The following is a 19807-nucleotide window of genomic DNA, read 5'->3' as shown; positions in this document are numbered from 1 at the left end:
TTAAGGCTTCTTTTACTTAGTATAACATTTTTGAGATTCGTCCATTTTCTTGCATGTACCAATAGTTCATCCCTGCTGAGTAGTTATTTCATTGTATAATATACTGATATATCACAGTTTTAAAAAACCAATTCTCCTATAGACAAAAGACTGAACTGTTTCCAATTTGGGGCTATTATGAATAATGCTGCTGTGAATATTCTTATACAAAAAATTCTTACACAAATCTTGAGTAAATACGTACAAGTGGAATTGCTGGGTCTTTTTTCCAAACAAGTTGTACCATCTTACGCTCTCACCAAAAATGTTTAAGAAACACTGTTGCTCTACAACTTCACTACCATTTATTGTTGTTGGTTTTTCTAATTCTGTCATTCTGGTGGGTATGCAATGACATCTCACTTGGGTTTTAATTTTCACTTCCCTCATGACTAATGATGTTGAACACTTTTTCACGTGCTTACTGCCATTCATATATCTCCTTTCAGGAGTGTGTTCACATCTTCTATTTTTTTTTTTTATTGGGTTGTCTTTTTATTATTCAATTATAGGACTTTTAAAATATATCCTTTGCCAGATATATGTTCTGTGAATATTTTCTCCTACTCTGTAGCTTATCTTTTCATTTTCTTGATGGTGTCTTTTGATGAGAACTTTTAAATTTTGATGAAGTCTAACTCACCTTTTTCAAATGCCTGATCCCTTTTAACTGAGAAGGCTTTGCTAATTCCCATGTCGTGAAGATATTCTCCTGTATTTTCTTCTAAAAGCTTTGTGGTTTTAACTTTTATATTTTGATCTATGATCCATCATGAATTAATTTTTGTTATGGTAAGAAGCAGTGGTTGAAATTAATTTTTTTTTTTAAAGATTTTATTTGACAGAGAGAGACAGCGAGAGAGGGAACACAAGCAGGGGGAGTGGGAGAGTGAGAAGTAGGCTTCCTGCAGAGTAGGGAGCCTGATGTGGGGCTCGATCCCAGGACCCTGGGATCATGACCCGAGCTGAAGGCAGACGCTTAACGACTGAGCCACCCAGGCGCCCCGAAATTAATTTTTTTATGTGAGTATTCAGTTATCCCAGAACCATTTGTTGAAAAGAATCTCCTTTCCCCAGTTGGGTTGCTTTGGTGCCTTTGTCAAAAATCAAATAACAGTGCTGTGGGTCTATTTCTGGGTGATTTATTCTGTTTCATGGATCTATTTGTTAATCTTTATGCTAGCACCACACGAGCACTACATTTCTGACACTTCTTTTCCTTTTATGAATTGTGCTTCTGGTGTCAAGTCTAAGAACTCTTTACCTCGCTCTGGATCCTGAAGATTTTCTCCTATGCTTTTTCTTAAAGTTTTATAATTTTACATTTTACATCAAGGTCTGTGACCCATTTTGAGTTAATTTTTGATTAAGGTGTAAGGCTTAGTTTGAAGTTCATTTTTGGGGGGGGCCTATGGTTGTCCCAGCACCATTTGTAGAAAAGCCTATCCTTTCTCCATTGAATTGCTTTTGCACTTTTGTCAAAAATCAATTGAACTTATTTTTGTCCTGGTTTCTTTTAACGGAAGTAATATTTCAAGACCACAACCAGTATATTAGAGAGGTTTATTTCTACTAGTTTTGGTCATTGTTTCTAAGGCTTTTCAGTGGATTTCTGTGTCCTCTATTAGATTGTGGGGTTTATTGGAGATAGGGACTGGATACTTTGATCTGGGAAAGTTCATTATCTGGTCCTGACCCCCTTTCTCTACTCCCAACTATTCAGAGCAACAGAAAAGACAAGAAAATCATTCTAAGCGAGAGGACACCTAGGTTACTCTAATACCAGGTCCACTCTTTCCAGATACAATGAGAGTGGGACTCTGGTTTTCCCAGGCTCTGGGTTCTTGGCAGGAAATGATGCCAATAAGTAAACCAGAGGAGATAACTCCATGATTTATTATTACCCACAACTAACTTGATCAGAGTCATTGGGAAAGAAACAGGTCAGCAGGACTTCTGGCAAGATTAAGTGAACTCTTCTATATTTAACTCTCACATAATTTCTTTCTCTCTCAGTTTCCTATCTTGTACTCCACATTCCTCTCAAACTTCTTCCCAGACCTTTTGAGGCTCTGCCTCTAATTACTCTTTTCCTAGTTTGAATGTTGCTCTTCTCATTACGACGTCATTTGCATGAGGAAGGAGCTCTGATGCCGGGGCCACTCTGAGTGGGTGAGATGCAGTTCAGTCTCCTCCAACTATGTTTTTTGGCTCACCTCACTTAAAAGATAATAAAAGAAATGTTATTTTGCTGTTTCTCCATAAGGTCTTGGTGACCTGTACAGGGTTCTCTGAATTTAGTGACTTTTTTTTTTTAAGATTTTATTTATTTATTCATGAGAGACAGAGAGAGAGAGAGGCAGAGGCAGAGGGAGAAGCAGGCTTCCCGCAGAGCAGGGAGCCCCATGCAGGACTCGATCCCAGGACCCTGGGATCGTGAACTGAGCCGAAGGCAGACGCTGAACTGACTGAGCCACCCAGGCGTCCCTTTAGATCACATTTCTTCTAGCTAGTCGCAACCCTTCACACAGTCCCTTTCTTCTAACTAGCTCAGGTACAGCCTCCTCCTCCCACATAATGATGCCCCTGCTGATCATCCTGTGTCCCATTCGGTTTACATGTATCTTTCTAAAGTTTTCATCTCCCTATTAAAGGAACTCATTTATAATACTTTTCTAGCTGTCTTTGCTTCACTTCTTTTTTCCTTATTATTTTGCACTTCAATTTAAAACCACCAGAACATTATTATCCCCATTTTAACACGTTCCTATATGAGAGGTGTCTAGGTGGCTCAGTCAGTTAAGCATCTGACTCTTGATTTCAGCTCAGGTCATGATCTCGGGGTTGTGAGATCGAGCCCCGTGTGGGGCTCTTCGCTGGCCGTGGAGCCTGCTTAAGATTCTCTCCCTCTGCCCCTCCCCCCGCTAAAGAAAAACAAAAACAAAACAAGTTCCTATATGAAAGTATACAAATTATCAACCACCAAAGCATTTCTTCCCAAAGGGTAAGCTCTTAAGAAGGACCAACTGCTTTATCTGGAAGGAGTATCTTTTGATTATTAAGAGCTTTGACTTATTTCTTAGGCTCCTTGTTCTCTTTGTCTCTACCTCCCACTTTCCAATTTATTAGCTTCTCTGACTATAACTGTATGCTGTTCTTCCTGGGAGCCCCATATCTGTGTACTTTCTGACATGCCTCATCTATGACGTTCTTTCTTTCTATAAGGGACAACTCTGAAAGCTGTTTGAGAGTGAATCAGCTAACCTTAAGGGGACCTAACCTGTACAGCCTTCCAGGTGAGAGACTTCCATATGGCCTTTTGTAGGTCTGCCTGGTAGGGCCTTCTTTGGGACCTATTGCTAATGGTCACTATTCCAATTTTCAAGAGGATATAAGAGACCCAAATCACAACTACCCAAATTACAACTACCAACCCTGATAACTGCATCTTGCCTCACTGCTGACTTGAACCTTGTTCACTATGTAACAGTGTTCAACCCAGTCAACCTATTGTATGCCCCATGTGACATCCCACAGCACCCAGCACTGCAAATTTCTGTCCCAGATGAATTTCCCAGTTACCATAGCAGTCCATTAATAAGGAATACACTGGGCCACCACAACTGAATTACAGAGAATATGGCAAGAACCAGACACACCATTTAATACCTGCACAAAGTACATGCTTAATAATAGTGTTTTTAAGTAAATGAACAGGCAGAGGTGAATTTCCATCATGCCACCACCCCAATTTTTAGTTAATTCATTTTCACAAACTTATGTAAATTTACTATATAATAGGGTGCCTGGGTGGTTCAGTAGGTTAAGTGTCTGCCTTCGGCTCAGGTCATGATCTCAGGGTCTTGGGATCGAGCCCTGCATCTGGCTCCCTGCTCAGTGGTGAGTCTGCTTCTCCCTCTCCCTCTGCCCCTCCCCATGCTCTTTCTCTCTCACACATGCATGTTCTCTCTCTCTCAAATAAAAATAAAATCTTAAAAAAAAAAATTTACTATATAAACCCAGTTTCAAGGACCTTCCTTCTCCATTCAAGTTTCCTGCATCCATACAGAAATTTCCATGTAGAAATTCTTAAAGTTCCACTGTGAATAAAAAATTAAAGAATAAAAATCCCTTTTATTCCTCAGTTAATTTGTTCTGCAAATATAGCCCTTATGGACCGTGGGGGATACTGGGATGAGAAAAAATTGATAGGAAATGGACAACCTGGGATAAAAAGTACTGAGCACTATTGCAGCTTACAGAGCTCAAGAGGAAAGAACATTTTTATTTATTTATTTTTAAATTTTTAAAATTTATTTGACAGAGAGATAGAGAACACAAGTAGGCAGAGTGGCAGTCAGAGGGAGTGGGAGAAGCAGGCTCTCTGCTGAGCAGGGAGCCCGACGCGGGGCTCGATCCCAGGACCCTGGGATCATGACCTGAGCCGAGGGCAGCCACTTAACCGACTGAGCCACCCAGGCGCCCCTCAAGAGGAAAGGACATTTTTAAACCAGACTTAGAGAGACTTCCCCTAACAGTGGTTCTTAAAACATGGCTCTTGGTCCTCTGCCTCAGAATCACCCAGGGCCTGCTCCTAGCTCCACTTCAGAGCTCCAGAATGAGCACTTCTCTGGAGTGGAACCAATTATCTGCATGCTTACCAAGCTCCCTGGTGACTGCATGAAAAGGGCCCCCATTCCCCACTTTGATGTAGCATCCTCAGTAAAAGGATCTCCTTAACTTTCAACCCTCTCGGTGATATGGCCCTCCCTGTATCATCTCAAAGTCAGAAGACCTGGAGCATGTTGTAGGAGACCTTGAGCAAGTCACTTAACGCCCTGGGCTTTGGTTTCCTCATATATAAATTGGAGACCCTGATACTACCCCAGGGGATTTCTGCAACCATGAAAAGATCCAATGTACACTGTGTTGGGAATTAGTGCTTTTTACCAACTATTCCCAGTTCCCCTCCTGGGTACTTGATAGGACTGCACTGGCCCCTCCAGTGGTTGGGTAGGCCACACGGTTAGTATTAATCAGTGAGTTCTGAGCAGAAGAGGTGTATGCTACTTCTGGACTAGCTAACTGCCTATGCAAGATCATCCAGAGCTTGTTTTTCTCTGGCATAGCAACTGGCAACATATGAGACCATGGCTACTCTGGGAGGACAAGCAGAGGCCCCTGCTAACCGGAAACAGATGCACATCATACATAAAACATAATCCTTTGTTTTGGGTTAAGGCACTAAGAATTTAGGAACTGTTAACTACAGTATAACCCAGTCCTTCCTGACCGAGAGAGCATGTGAAACTCTAAAGGGCACTAGTAGGAAGCTCCCGGACACCCTGAGATGCCCATTCCATGGTTTGTCTGCAGCCAATTTTAGTGTACTTCCCAAAACTGAGCCAAAATCTAGCTCTTAGTTACTTCTTCTGTTGATCTCAGTTCTGTTCCCCTGGAGCCACTGGAGTTCTGCTCTCTTATACATGTTGCATGTTGGATGCCAAACCTGGGAGTTTGTACTCTGTCTACCATCTACTGTTCCTCAGGAGGGGAGTGGCCTGATCAGAGCTCTAGTTCAAGGAGATCCATCCATGAGAGGTAGGTCGGGTAGAACAGTGAGAGCAGAAACTCACAACTTAGCAAATATTAAATGACAGTTTCTTTCCCTCAGGATTATGTGAGGGCTTCCAGAGGATTTGGGGGCAAAGGTGCCTGGCACAGAAACTACTGGAGCTTCAGTTTTCTTAGGATTCCAAGAAGCCCACCCCACAGTGGAAAGCTAAGGGTCTTGTGGCAGGCCTGTCAAGGGAAGGAAGATATGCTAGCAGAGGATTTTCCACCCTTAAGCACTTGCCTTCCTCCAAATTTGGCCAAGTCCCTGACTCTCGCAACACCCCACAGGCTGAATCTAGAACGAGGCTGAAAATTCTACCCTCAGGACCCCTCTGAACTTAAAGAGGATTTCCTTTTATTCAGCTGTCACACTCCCTGTTGTTCCATTGGCTTTATTATCTTTACACTAATCCATGGGGATCCATGCAGCAACAGGGATTTCTATAACCAGGTAACACTAAAAAAAAAAAAATGTATTCAAGTTTTGCCCTTCCTTTTTGCCAATGGGGCCTCTGAGCTATGGAATTAAAAGTAACGAATGTCAGGGCGCCTGGGTGGCTCAGTCATTAAGCGTCTGCCTTCGGCTCAGGTCATGATCCCAGGGTCCTGGGATGGAGCCCCGCATCGGGCTCCCTGCTCGGCGGGGAGTCTGCTTCTCCCTCTCCCTCTCCCCCTGCTTGTGTTCCTTCTCTCGCTGTCTCTCTCTGTCAAATAAATAAATAAAATCTTTAAAAAAAAAAAAAAAAGGAACGAATGTCCCCTAGGGCTTGTGCACCTGGAGTGTGAGCCTGTAAAGAGCTGGAGAAACAACAGTGGGAACTTGTTTGGGATGGGAGGGAGCAGGTCCTGACGTAGGCCTCAAGCTGTTCCCTTCGTGTGTTCCCAAGAGTGAGAACTCAGGGCTTCTGTGTGGCACTCTCCTAACCCTCTGGGCCACTGGGTGTCCCCAGCCTCAGTGGGTGGGGCATAGGCCACCCCCTTGGGAGGCGCACCCCATAAGACTTGGCTCTCAACAAGCAAGCTCTACTGCTTCCCAGCCTTGTGACTTGAGCAAATCCTTTAACCTCTCTGAACCTATTTCCTCATCTATAAACGGGCTCATGATGGCCGTCCTGTTATACACTTCCTGAGGATTTTGAGAATTTCCAAAGAAAAATAATCATTTATTCAACAAAGATTCATATATCACTTACTATCGCACTAGGCATTGTTCTAAGTACTGACAAGCAGTGAACAAGACAAAGTCCTACCTTTAGAGACAGACAATAAATTTAAAAAACAGTAACAAATGCTACGAGGAGAAAATAAAGCAGGCTAAGGGGTATGCATGTGTGTGTGCCATTTTAGATAGGGTCATCAAGGAAGGCCTCTGAGGAAGTGACATTTGAACAGAGACCTGAATGACATTTGAAGTCATGGGATGGGATGAGATCACTAGAGAGAAAGAGAGAGAAATCTGATGACCAAGTCCTTGCCAGGCTAACATCTAAAGGGCATGAACTGAAAATAAATAAATAAACAAATAAAGGGCATGAACTGGAAAAGGACTCTGCAAAGGAGAAATTGGGAGTGAATACCCTTAGAGAACTGTGCAGCACCCTGGTCAATGTGAGGCACTGGAAGTGAAGCTTTGCTCTTGTTTTGCTAATAGACTCCCACTGCTTTTGAGAGAATGGGTCTGCTGGCCAGTTTGCTGAGCATCATGATGGGCAGGCAAGGTGGGGTCAGGACTAAAACCTCTAGTGACATCTATATAGTTCACTTAGGTTTGTGTGAGTGGATTTGTGGGGCGGGTGGGAGGGACATGAGGGACTACCCATGTGAAAAGTGAGACAGGGTATGCAGATGTAGAGTGACCAGATGATAGAGTGTCTGAACACCCACTATGAGGAAATTCACTGTGATGAATTATACACATTCTCTGCCCTCAAGGAGCTTATCTTTTTAAACATAATATGCTTTTCTTTATCTATTGTCTACCTCCCCTGAGCAAGTCCTGTAAAGCAGAAACTTCCTATCATTGCTTTGTATTATGCCTAGAACTCTGCCTTGTCCATGGTAGATGCTCAATAAACATTTACCAAATGAATGAAAAATCACCACCATCATTATCTGGCATATTAGAACAGCTGAGACTATTTAAACCATTAGTCACTGAATTCCTACTGTGACACAGATCCCTGTGGAATAAAACAAGAAGTAAATGAAACCTGAGTATGTAGTCCACACTTACTACATATGAGACTGTGTGGTAAAGCACTGTGAGGGAATCAGGAATAAGATAAAGACCCTATCCTCAAGTCTGCTGGGAGACAAAGATATCTCTACCCTCCAAACCCACCCCAAACCACAAAACCAGTATAAGTGAAAAAGTGCGCTCAGTGCCTTAAGAGGGAAAGCCTTTGTCTAAAGAATATAAATGTGACCTCAAGGTAGGGAAATTAGCCAGTAATAACAAAAGGCAACAAGACCAGAACAGCTACCACTTACCCAGCATGAATATTTGAAAGACACCGTATTGAGCACTTTTCATGCATTACTTCATTCTATTCTCTCAAAATCCCTCCAAAACTTTGCAACTCAGAATGCTGTTCCTAGGACCTAGGAGCTGGTTAGAAACGCCAACTCTTGGGCACCACCCCATACCTACTGGATCAGAATTGGCATTTTAACAAGATCACCAGGGATCAGGGATCACTGATCTAAAGTATGACAGTCTTCATTTTACAAATGAAGAAACTAAATCTGGAAGAAACTAATGTGACAAATGACTTCCCCCAACGAGCAGCAGAATCCCCCTGTGAACCAGGTCTGACCCCAAAGACTAGGTTTTTAACCATTAAGCTAAGCTTCATGAAGAACTGGCCTCTGAGCCACACTCTGAGATACGGGTAGGGCTGGGGGATCCAGAGAATCCAGAAAAGGGACTGCAGGCAGAGAAAAGAGTGTCAGCAAAGCTGCAGGGTAAGAAACCTCCAGCCAGGCTGAGGACACAGTAAGAAGCTCAGTCTGGCAGCAGCTCTAGGGAGTCTGTATACATACCTACACACAGACTACTGGAAATGAGACAAAATTTAAAACTTTGAAGATGACAAAAATCTCAGCTGGGCTTTTCATCATTTCTTCAAGCCTCAGCTCTCTTCAGCCTGAAAAATAACCAGCTGTTTCTTATTTTAGCTTTGAAATTTGATGGCATAGACCGGAAGGCTGTGTTCTGATGCACGTTTGGCGGAGTGTGGTCGGGAGCAGTGAGGGCCCTCTCTCCCTCCTTCAGTGCCGAGCCCATTCATGGTGGCCCACCTACAGAGTGCACTGGGTTGGGAATCCCAAAACCTGGGTTTTAGTCCTGATTCTAATCAACTGGGTGACCTTGAGGGGGCAAGGAACGGTGAGCTGAGGGCTTACTAAATGCCAGGTGACTTTTATATGTCATCTCAATGAGCAATTACAACAACTTGAGAGGCAGTGGTCTTCTTATCCCCAATTCCAGGAATAAAGTTACTCTGCTTTTTATTTAGTTAGTAAGTGGGACAGCTGTGGTTCCTAACCTGGACTGAGTCTGGAGCCTCTGCTCTTTCTGCTGCAACAGCTTGCCTCCTAGTTCCCTTCCTGAGCTCCTAGGGTTCCTAAACTTGTGAAATGATGGAGGAGGACCTTCTAACCTCCCCATACAGACACAGAAACTCACAGATCATGAAATAAGGATGAATTTAATCCTGCAATTATTATGCATTAGAGCATGAGAGTACTGGGCCTCCTCCCAGGCATGGTCTATGGCGGGAACACCTAATCAGAGCCTTTCTCACTACCTCCTGCCTCCCACGCGACCACACATGGCTCCCACATTTCTCCTTAATCGCTCTCAGCTTGAGGCAATTCCACACCAAGTGATTGTTACTTTACACCCAAAATTACATATTCAGTGGAGTCAGATCATCCTGTGTCTCAGCTTATCTATAAAAGTGGGGATAATAATACCTTAGGGAGTTGTTGTGACGCTGAAATGAGAGAATGGATGGAAATCACTTCATATCGTGCCTGACACATAGTAAACACACGATAAATGGCAATGAATTCCTTCTCTCCTAGGACCTTTTCCTGTCCCTAAATTCCTTTCTTTCATTGTAATGCATTTGAACCAACCCTCCAATATTTAGAAAAAAATTAATTATAGGCAGTAATTGAGGGTTTTCTGTTGTGAGGTAGGGAACAAAGAGAGCATAGAGCGAGTGGAGCTCACTGCCGAACCCAATGCCCTGCTCTCTGGCCAACAATGCAGACACCGACCCAGGGCCAAGCAGTGGGTGTATTCTTTACTGTCACCAAGCCAACAAGTTTTGTAGCTGCTGACCATCCAGTGACAAGGACAGTGAGATTTCTTTTCAGAGCAGTCATTGGCAGTAACAAATTCAGCAGCTAGCCTGTGGGGGCTCATCACATGACTCAGCCATTCCTCATGGGTCGATACCATTCTCCTTTCACCTGGAGTCTATACACACTTTTCTCTATCTCAGTGCTTCTGCTTCCCCATAATACCAGCTAGCCAGGACTCTTCAAAGGCCTGACTCTACCTCATGGCTTCTCTCTACATGGCATTTTAGCTTCAATTTCTGTAGTTAAGTGCTCTTCCATAATCCCCAGTTCAAATTTCTAAGAATACACATCTTTTTCCCAGTAGGTCATATCACAGGTCCTTGGTGAGCCTATGAATTGGCTGTTCTTGGGTCTGACATTCAGCTCTGGCCCAGGAATTTCTGACTAGGGAGTAGGAATAGAGCAAGTTTTTATGGTAGAGAACATGGTTCTGAACATGAACTCCTGACATGAACAGGAGTTGTGGATGAAGAAGTTTCTCTTAGAAAGGGCCATGGGAATAGCAAGCACCACAGATGACATGTTGAATATATCTCCACATACTAGAGAGCCCCACACTCGCTCTTCCTCATCTCTGCTGCTGTGGACCACCCACACTGTCATTGGCATTGGTTGGTGGGTGAAGGAACCATTTGACCAGATTCCTCCTTCCCTGTCAATGGGCTCATGAAGAGGTGATGTCTTCTCCCTTTTTCTTGTACAGATTAACTGAATTAATTCCAATCACACCCTCTTCTTTTTGTGTGTTACTCTTCCAAGTCGCTACTCGGCATGGTGGACTGTGGTAGCTATAACTTTTGTCTGCCCAGCATACCTCCCCTCTTCTGGTTCCTCAGAGGAACGCTGCTCCCACTCCATTTAGTCCATTTAGAGGTGGGGCTGTCATCCATAGTGCCTCAACCCTCTCATACTTGACCCAAGGTAGAATCAGAAGATCCCATTACTCCTGCCAGCAAGGGGGACAACTTGGAAAAGTTCACTTCAGGAATGAAGCCGAATTAAGACACGCAAGGCTGAATGACTGAGAGAGATGGAGAGGGGGATAGTCCTAAAAAGATTTTTTGAACTCCTGGATCCAGCTATGCAGTAGTGAACAGATTTTCTTTTTAAAGTTCAGAGAGTCTAGTAAGTTGATCATCTGCAACCAAGAGTCCTGACAAAATCATATCGTCTTCTCAAATTCTTTGCTCTCTCATCTTTTTCCTCCCTCATCACATTTGTTCTGTCTGTGGGTCCTTAAACGACTCTAATCAAAGCTGACACACTGTGTTACAACTAGTCTACCACTAAGCAGGATGGGATAAATAAGAGATCAAGTGGTCTAAGGTCCCTGTACTGTCCAAAAGAAGAGTAGGGATATTTATCACCTCCCCAAATTTATCAACTTTGGTTAAATTAAAATTTCAAGGGTAACCATTAAAAAGAGCAACTGTATAATGTCCAAACTAGAAGGAAAAAGAGCAAATGACTAAAAATATACCAAAAGGAGGGAAGAGCTCAAACAAAATGGAGTACTAGCAGGACAAATACATTAAAAGCATAAAATACTAAGACAGACTTAACCCTCAGGACATCAGTGGTCATATTAAATAAATATGGACTAAATTTTCAAATTAAGAGACAAAAACAGGTGATAAAAAAACAAAACCCACATGCTACTTATAAAAGACATATCTAAAACACACAGCACAGAAAGAATGAAACTAAAAGGATGGGAGAAGATATACCTTGCATAGACTAACCAAAAACAGATGGTGTAGCTACACTGGTATCAGATAAAAGAGAGTTTAAGGTCTCCCCCCAACCCCCAAGCCAACCAACCAACCAAAAAACCCACCATTCCTTTAGCTAGAGATAAAAAGGGCAACCTTATAATGATAAAAGGTTAATTCACCAGGAAGATATAATAAGTTTATATTTGTACACACTTGATAATACAGCTCAAAGATGCAAAAACCTAAAAGGTGAAATAAGCAAATTCATAATCACAGTTGGATATTTTAACACATTTCTCGTTTTAATAGCTAGAATAGGTAAAAATAAACCAGAAGGGATAAAGAAGATTTGAATTAATAAAACTGACCTAATGGAATACACAACACTGAATCCAGTAACTGCAGAAGCCACATTACTTTCAAGCACGCATGTAATATTTATAAAAACAGACCATAAACAGAACTCTAAAAAAAATTTCAACAAATTTCAAAGGATTAAAATTATACAGAACAAGCTCATGGACCATAATCAATTAATAAAAGATAACCAGAAAATACTCATATGTTTGAAAATTAAGAACACTTTTTTTTTTTTAAGATTTTATTTATTTGACACAGAGAGAGCACAAGCAGGGGGAGCGGCAGGCAGGCAGGCAGGCCGAGGGAGAGGGAAAAAGCAGGCTCTCTGCTGAGCAAGAAGCCTGATGCTGGGCTCGATCCCAGGACCCTGGGATCATGACCTGAGCCGAAGGCAGACGCTTAACGACTGAGCCACCCAGGTGCCCCAAGAAACACACTTCTAAGATACCTATGAGTCAAAGGGGAAATCACAATGGAAATTAAAAAATATTTAGTAGTAAATGACTAAAATACCACATATCAAAACTTGCGAGTATCTACTAAGCAATATTTAGAGGAAAATGTGTGGCCTTAAATGAAAAGAATCAAAAGGAAGTTAAGCGTCTGCCTTCAGCTCAGGTCATGATCCCGTGGTATTGGGATGGAGCCCCACAATGGGCTTCCTGCTCAGTGGGGGGTGGGGTGGGCTGCTTCTCCATCTGCCTCTGCCATTCCCCCGGCTCATGCTTTCCCTCTCGCTCACTCTCTCTCAAGTAAATAAATTAAAATCTTAAAAAAAAAGGATACAAATGAATGAACTAAGCATCAATCTCAAGAAGTTTGGGGAAAAAAACACCCCAAAATATTTCCAAGGAAAGTAGAATGAAAAAAATAAGAGCAGAACTTAATGAAACAGCAAACCAACTTACTATGGAGAATATCAATGAAGACAAAAGTTGGTTCTTTGAAAGGAAACTCTACTGAAGCTAAGGAAGAGTAAAGGGGAGAAAACGTAAAAATGAAACTGGGACGAAAGGGGGCACATCTCTACGGATGTTGCAGACATTAAAATAACAAGGAAATATAAACAATTTTATATAAATAAATTTGAAACCTTTAAGGGGACCAATTCCTGGAAAAATATCACTTAATAAAACTAAGAAGAAAAATTTTAAATTATGTTAGATTAAAAACACTGAATCTGTGGTCAAAAATAACACAACAAAAGACAACAAACTTCCAGAACCAGATGGCTCTGTCACTGAATTCTCCAAGCATTCAAGGGACAAAGGAGAGGAAACTAGAATGCATGGTAGATGAGGAAGGTAACGGGCATTACTTATATTTTTGCACTGACTGTGGAAGCAGGGATTATAGCATGCTCCACTAACCTTCCTCTTGTAAATGTTCCCAGAAATTGTAACCAACCAGAATCCTGGAGCTGTATCTGGGTGAAGTGAACTTAACAAAAGAAAAGAAGGTATCTTGGGGCGCCTGGATGGCTCAGTCTTTAGGCATCTGCCTTCAGCTCAGGTCATGATCCCAGGGTCCTGGGATTGAGCCCCGCATCAGACTCCCTGCTCGGCGGGAAGCCTGCTTCTCCCTCTCCCACTCCCCCTGCTTGTGTTCCCTCTCTCGCTGTGTCTCTCTCTGTCAAATAAATAAATAAAATCTTAAAAAAAAAAAAAAAGAAAGAAAGAAAATAATGTATCTCAATGGAGTGTAGAGAATACTATTAGTAAACTAACCAGGGTCTCTACTAGCCAGTACACCCATCCTCCTGATAGGAGTGTCAGCTGATAACAACACACAAATGTCCCTTCTCTGGAAAACTGCCACCTCACCTGGTTATAGCAGTCTTCCCCTCCTCCCCCATCCTGCTTCCCTCATTCTCCTTTTCCTGACCATGTTTCCCAATACACCACTTGAACAAGAATCCCCACTTCAGGCCCTGCATCTACAGAATAGGTTCTAAGATATCACTATTTAGGAGGGTGAAAAGAGAGTCACAGAGTAGGAGAAGATATTCTTAAAACATATAACCAACCAGGGACTACTAACCAAAATATATAAAGAACTCCAGGGCGCCTGGGTGGCTCAGTTGGTTAAGCGACTGCCTTCGGCTCAGATCATGATCCTGGAGTCCCGGGATCGAGTCCCGCATCGGGCTCCCTGCTCGGCGGGGAGTCTGCTTCTCCCTCTGACCCTCCTCCCTCTCGTGCTCTCTGTCTCTCATTCTCTCTCTCTCAAATAAATAAATAAAATCTTAAAAAAAAAAAAAAAAAAAAAGAACTCCAACAAATCAATAAGAAAAACTGAAAAACAAGCAAAAAACTTGAATAGGCAATTCAGAAAGAGGCTATCCAATTAATTAATTAAAAAGTGCTCAACATTAGTAGTAACCAAGGAAAAGTAAAACCACAAATTATTATAGACCCATGAGAAGAGTTTAAAAATTTTAAACGGACAATACTGAGTATTTGCAAGGGTGTAAAGCAACTGGAACTCTGACATACTGCTGGTAGGAAAGTAAATGGGTACAATCACTTAGAAAACTGGCATTATTGGGGTGCCTGGGTGGCTCAGTCTGTTAAGTGGCTGCCTTCGGCTCAGGTCATGATCCTGGGGTCTTGGGATCGAGACCCACTTCCGGCTCCCTGCTCAGTGGAGAGCCTGCTTCTCCCTCTCCATCTGCCTGCCACTCTGCCTACTTGTGCTCTCTGTCAAAAAAAAATAAATAAATAAAATCTTTGGAAAAAACAAAACAAACAAAACTGGCATTATCTAGCAAAGCAATTCCACTCTGACACATTACCTACAGAAGCTTCACAAACACAAGAGAAAATGTCTAACGATGTTCTCCGCTGCACTGTTCTTGGTAGTCAGAAGCTATAAGCAACACAAGTATCCGTAAACTAGAGGACGAATAAATATATTGTGACATATATCATGAAACACTGTTAGCAATGAAAATAAGCGTGGTAACCTCATGGATGCAGCACACAAACGAAGCAAAAGAAGCCAAAACAGAACGCACACAGTATGATTCTATGTATGAAGTTAAAAAACTAGTAAAATTATACTATTTAGGAATGGAAATATAGGTGATGAAACAAAGAGAAACAAATGATTATCACATACGTCAAGGTAGTGGCTTCTGGGAAGGAGGTTATGATTTGGAAGGGGTGCTACTGAGTATTGGCAATGTTCCACTTCTTGACATGGGTGGTGGTTCCATAATTCCCTTAAAATTGTTAAACTATGCATACATTTGTGGGGTTTCCTTGCATGCATTTTTCTATCTCATATTTTTAAAGTTTAAAATAAAGACAATGAGGGGCGCCTGGGTGGCCCAGTTGGTTTAGCGTCTGCCTTCAGCTCAGGTCATGATTCTGGGGTCCTAGGATCAGCCCTGTGTCGGGCTTCCCTGCTCAGTCTACTTCTCCCTCCGCCCCTCTCCTCACTTGTGAGGGGGCGCGTTCTCGAGCTTTTGCACGCTCTAATAAAGTCAAGTAAATAAAGACATCGAAATAAACATACCGATTACTGTCTGATTCTTAGAAAAGTTGAGGGAACTGCATTTTTAAATTAAAACTTTGCCCCTAAATCCTTAACAGAGTACACGCCATTTAAATTTGCAACAATGCCTACTTTTCTTGGGATTACAGGTGGAGAAACAGTCTCCTGGGAACAGATATGTGCTTTGCCAAGAGTGACCAGAGGACCCCTCTTCTACATGAAAAGTCGAGTAGGCACCCAAAGTCGTAGGGTAGCTATATGCCATTTGAGAATTCTTGGTAGGCAGAATCCTTGAGAGGAAGTAGAACCAATTTGCCAAAATACCTTCGGTTAAGGTTAGGAATGCATTGAGCCTCCAAACCCTGACAAAAGATTTGAAAATAGGGTAATCTCCTGAGTGGTCTGTGGTGACCCTGACCAAGGCTGCTAGCACAAAAGGGCCCTGTATACCGCCAAAGAGAATTCACTAGAGGACTGGGGGAAACCAGCCTGGTGACACGCTCAACACACTGCCCAGAGTGCAATGCTTTAGGGGAAAATGGCAAAGCATGTGAGCACAAACTAAAAAAGCTCTAACCTTGGAATCCAAGCATGGGATCAAGCTGGCAGGAACCTGGTCCAATAAGGGCGTTGAGCAGCAGTGACCACACATCCTTGGAGCATGCAGGACAGCTCTTCAATAGTGATACCATATAGCTGTGTCAGAAATAACAATGTGGGTGGACTGCTCAGACTCTGGAGTTCTTTTTCCTCTGGAGAGTGGAAATAAGACTGACTTCTTTGGATTGTTTAAGCCCCCAGGGAGCTTGGAAGTGGGAGACATCAGAATTCTCACCAATGAGGGCATTAAAGGACTTGGGAGATTACTTGGAAAAGTAAAGAAATTTTTGACTGCATTAGAACCCAACTGGTGAAATGAGACACACAGGTTAAATATCTGAAATAGACAAAATCTTAATCAAATGTCTCTATTATCTACCTTTATACACACAATACTATATGTATGAGTAGGAAAGTAATACATCACTAAACTAACAGAATGAGGGTAATAAGAGAAATTAGCAGGCATTTCAAACAAAGCCCATGATAGGTGACTTAAGAGAAGGTTCATTCATTAAGGCAAACTGAAACAAGTTTCTTGTACCATCTATTACTATTATGTGACTGAGACATGTAAAAGGAACTTGTTTCTTTTACATCTTCCTTGAAGAGCATCTTAATATGTGATATCTTCTCTCTCTCTTTTTTAAAAGTATTCTCCATGCCCAGCACAGAGCCCAATGTGGGGTTTGAACTTATGATCGTGAGATCAAGACCTGAGGGGAAATCAAGAATCAGACATTAACTGACTGAGCCACCCAGGCACCCCTACTATGTGATGTCTTCTTGGTTGCCCAGGACCCTCCCTCCCACCTCTGAGAGCTCTCCCTGGCTCCTAATCTACACCTTTATCAGAGGCCCAGATCTGCCCTTGCATGTGGTAATACCCTCAGACTATCCCCCAAAGATTCCGAGTTCCCCAAACCAGGGTCTATCTTTATTTTTATCTCTGTTTCTACTTATTCCCACTCCTCTTGGCCCTGGCACCAATACATGTTTGTTAAAGGAAAGAATGAAGGAGGAAAAAGGGAGGAAGGAATAGTATGAATGAACTGCACTGAAAAAAAAAAAAACAAAACCAGAGGACCACCACCAGGAACAGAAACCCACAGTGAATTGGGGACTGCTTGACCATGTATTACTTAACAGCTACTCGTGCTATCATAAAAACAATTCATCTGATAACCATGGAAACCAAAATGAAGGCACTGTGGCGAGGGTGGCTCTTTTCAGAAATCTAAAAACAATAAGAAGCCTGAAACCAGAAAGACAAAGAACTCCAAGTGCTCCAGACCAGAAGGAAATCCTTTCCTAAAAGCCCTGACAAAGCAGCATTTTCTTCAGTTTCTAGAGGCTTCAACGAGGGCTCAGGGACCACTGTGACTTACCATGAAATAATTCAGACCTGTGTGCTTCTGTCCCTTGGGGCCAGCTGCTAAGAGGAAAGCTTGCTGGGAGACAGAACTTATTGTCATTATAAAATGTACTGAGAACCGGCAGAGGGAGATAGATTTCTCCCCTAGCTCCTAGTAGGTGTACAAGCACACAGTAGGTCTCCACAAATCCTTGTTGAGTAAATGAATTAACTTAAAACTCAGGGAAAACACAGGGTCTGGTTAACAGTATGTGTTCTTTCTACCACCCAGCGCCAACATTCTGTCGGGTACTGAGAATGAAAGTCCTGTCCTCGTTCTGGGTCCAGTTTCTCCATGTGCAAAAGGAGACAGCTGGATTAGACAGTTTCCCAGGCATCTTCCTACTCTAACAGTCAATCACTGTACTGTGCTTTTTTTGGTGGCAGCACATGCCTGGCACTTTTCTTTCCCCTCAAAGGGAATCTGATACCCATCTGCTCCAGTACATGAATGTTCCCATCCTGCCTGACTCATTTGGTAGGAACAACAGGTTCACATGCCAGTTGTAAATGAGAAGGCAAAGGGGGCCCAGAAAGAGAAAAGGGGAAAGGATCCCACTTGGCCTCTTAGGGAACCAAAACAGTACTCTTTTAGGACTAAATATATACAAACCGAAGTGTGATTATTCTAAACACCCCTCATGTGAAGCACTCTTTAGTTTACTAAATTAACTGAACAGTATTTATATTAATAATTGAACACTTCGGTGCCGGAAACTGTGTTAAGCCCTTTGCACAGGTAAGCCCGCACAGCAACCTCATGAGCTAAGTACTATTATTATCTTCTTTGAACTGATGAGGGTTTTGTCTGGCTCAAGATCACACAGCTGGTAAGTGGCAGAACTAGGACTTGAACCCAGGTCTGACTCCAGAGTTCCGGCTCTTCAAATGGCTTTCCCACCTGTTCTCCACGGTAGTCCTAAGAGCGAGGCAGGGCAGGTGTTACCACCTTTACTTTAAAGAGGGAGAAACGGACTGCGAGACTTGCGCTTTGCACAGAAGACAGAGGACACTTGATAGTAGGTGCCCAGCCCCTGACGCCCCTGGGTGGGGGCTCTTCTCACCCCAGGAATCTGCTTCTTCCTCTTCGACTTCAATTACACACTCGGAAAACCTCAAGGCTGAAGGCAACCGCGGAGATCCACTTTCGCCGCCGGGTCGTGTTACCGGCTGGGAAAACGAGGCACAGCTCTCCTCCCGCGCGGCAGAGCCTCCAGGTGCCAGCAGAGTGCGGGGGCGCCGGGCCGCGGGCGGCCTGAGGGCACCCCGTCCCGGTCCCGCCAGGGCCAGGTGCTCAGCCTCCGCCAGGACCGAGAGGCGCCTCCTCTGCGGGTCACCTCGGGAAGCGCCCCAGGTCCCCGAGAGGCAGCCTCCAGGCGCCCGGGCCGCCCCCTCCTCGGGGCCCCGGGCATCCCGGGGACGCGAGCGGAATAACTTCGCCCTCTGCCTCCGCGAGCGCCGCCTCTTACCTCTCCGGGGGCTTTCCGGGACGTCGCCCACAGCAGCGCGGGCCGCGGGAGCCGGAGCCGAGGCGCAGCCGAGCGGAGCCGAGCCGAGCGGAGGCGCGAGGACTGCAGCGCGGCCAGGGGGCGGGCGGAGGCGCGGCGAGCCCCGCCCGGGGGCGGACAGTTGCGGGCTCCTGCGGGCGGGCGCCGTCACGTGACGCGCGAGGCGGGGGATGCCGGGAGCCGGGCCGGCGGCCGGGGTGACGCTCCCAGACCACCGCAGAGGAAAAGGAGCCCGGAGTCTCTGCTGCGAGGGGAGCGAGAGGGCGACGCCAGGGAGACGCTTCGGATGCTGCCAAGTCGAGCCGGTGGAAGGACGATTACGGCTTCTCGTGCGTGGCCCCAGAAGGGCAGAAATAGAATCAGTGGGCGGAAATTGCAGGGAGGTATGCTGGGGTCAATACCGGGAAGATTCTTCCAATCACCGGAGTTATCTGTCAGGGTAATGGGATGCTCCAGGAGGTGGTGACCAACTTGTGGGTGTGCAGGTGGGAACACCCTCAGCAAACTGACCACTGGCTATGGGCCAGGCGATATATTGGGTGTATATATTAAATTATTATACGTATAGTGTTTAACACAACGCCTGGCACACAGTAAATGTTGCATAGGTGTTAGCTGTTGCTGCCGGTGTTATAGGCACAGGAATGAACAAAACTTCTATGGTTCCTGTCCTAAAGTTAATT

The 19807-nt window shown here is 43.9% G+C and overlaps 1 protein-coding gene across 3 annotated transcripts in view; it reads right to left on the bottom strand.

Moving 5' to 3' along the window:
- The window catches only part of FBXO10 (F-box protein 10), a 51078-nt gene extending 31898 nt beyond the window's left edge, over positions 1 to 19180 (bottom strand). The window contains exons 1-2 of one of the 3 annotated variants that reach the window (XM_035016288.1): positions 19086 to 19180; positions 16180 to 16298 (exon numbers count right to left, since the gene is read on the bottom strand). In XM_035016288.1, coding sequence (XP_034872179.1) covers positions 16180 to 16254 — 75 coding nt within the window. In that variant the 5' untranslated portion in view covers positions 16255 to 16298; positions 19086 to 19180. Of the gene's footprint in view, positions 1 to 16179; positions 16346 to 19085 lie in introns of those variants that run through there. The other 2 variants (XM_035016289.1, XM_035016287.1) reach the window with 2 other exon arrangements.
- Positions 19181 to 19807: the final 627 nt, after the last annotated feature.

Source organism: Mirounga leonina, unplaced genomic scaffold (genome assembly GCF_011800145.1).
Source record: "Mirounga leonina isolate KUSES-001 unplaced genomic scaffold, KU_Mleo_1.0 Mir_170, whole genome shotgun sequence".
Lineage (NCBI taxonomy): Eukaryota > Metazoa > Chordata > Mammalia > Carnivora > Phocidae > Mirounga > Mirounga leonina.
Note: the sequence above shows the minus strand (reverse complement) of the source record. Positions and strands in the feature narration are given on the sequence as shown.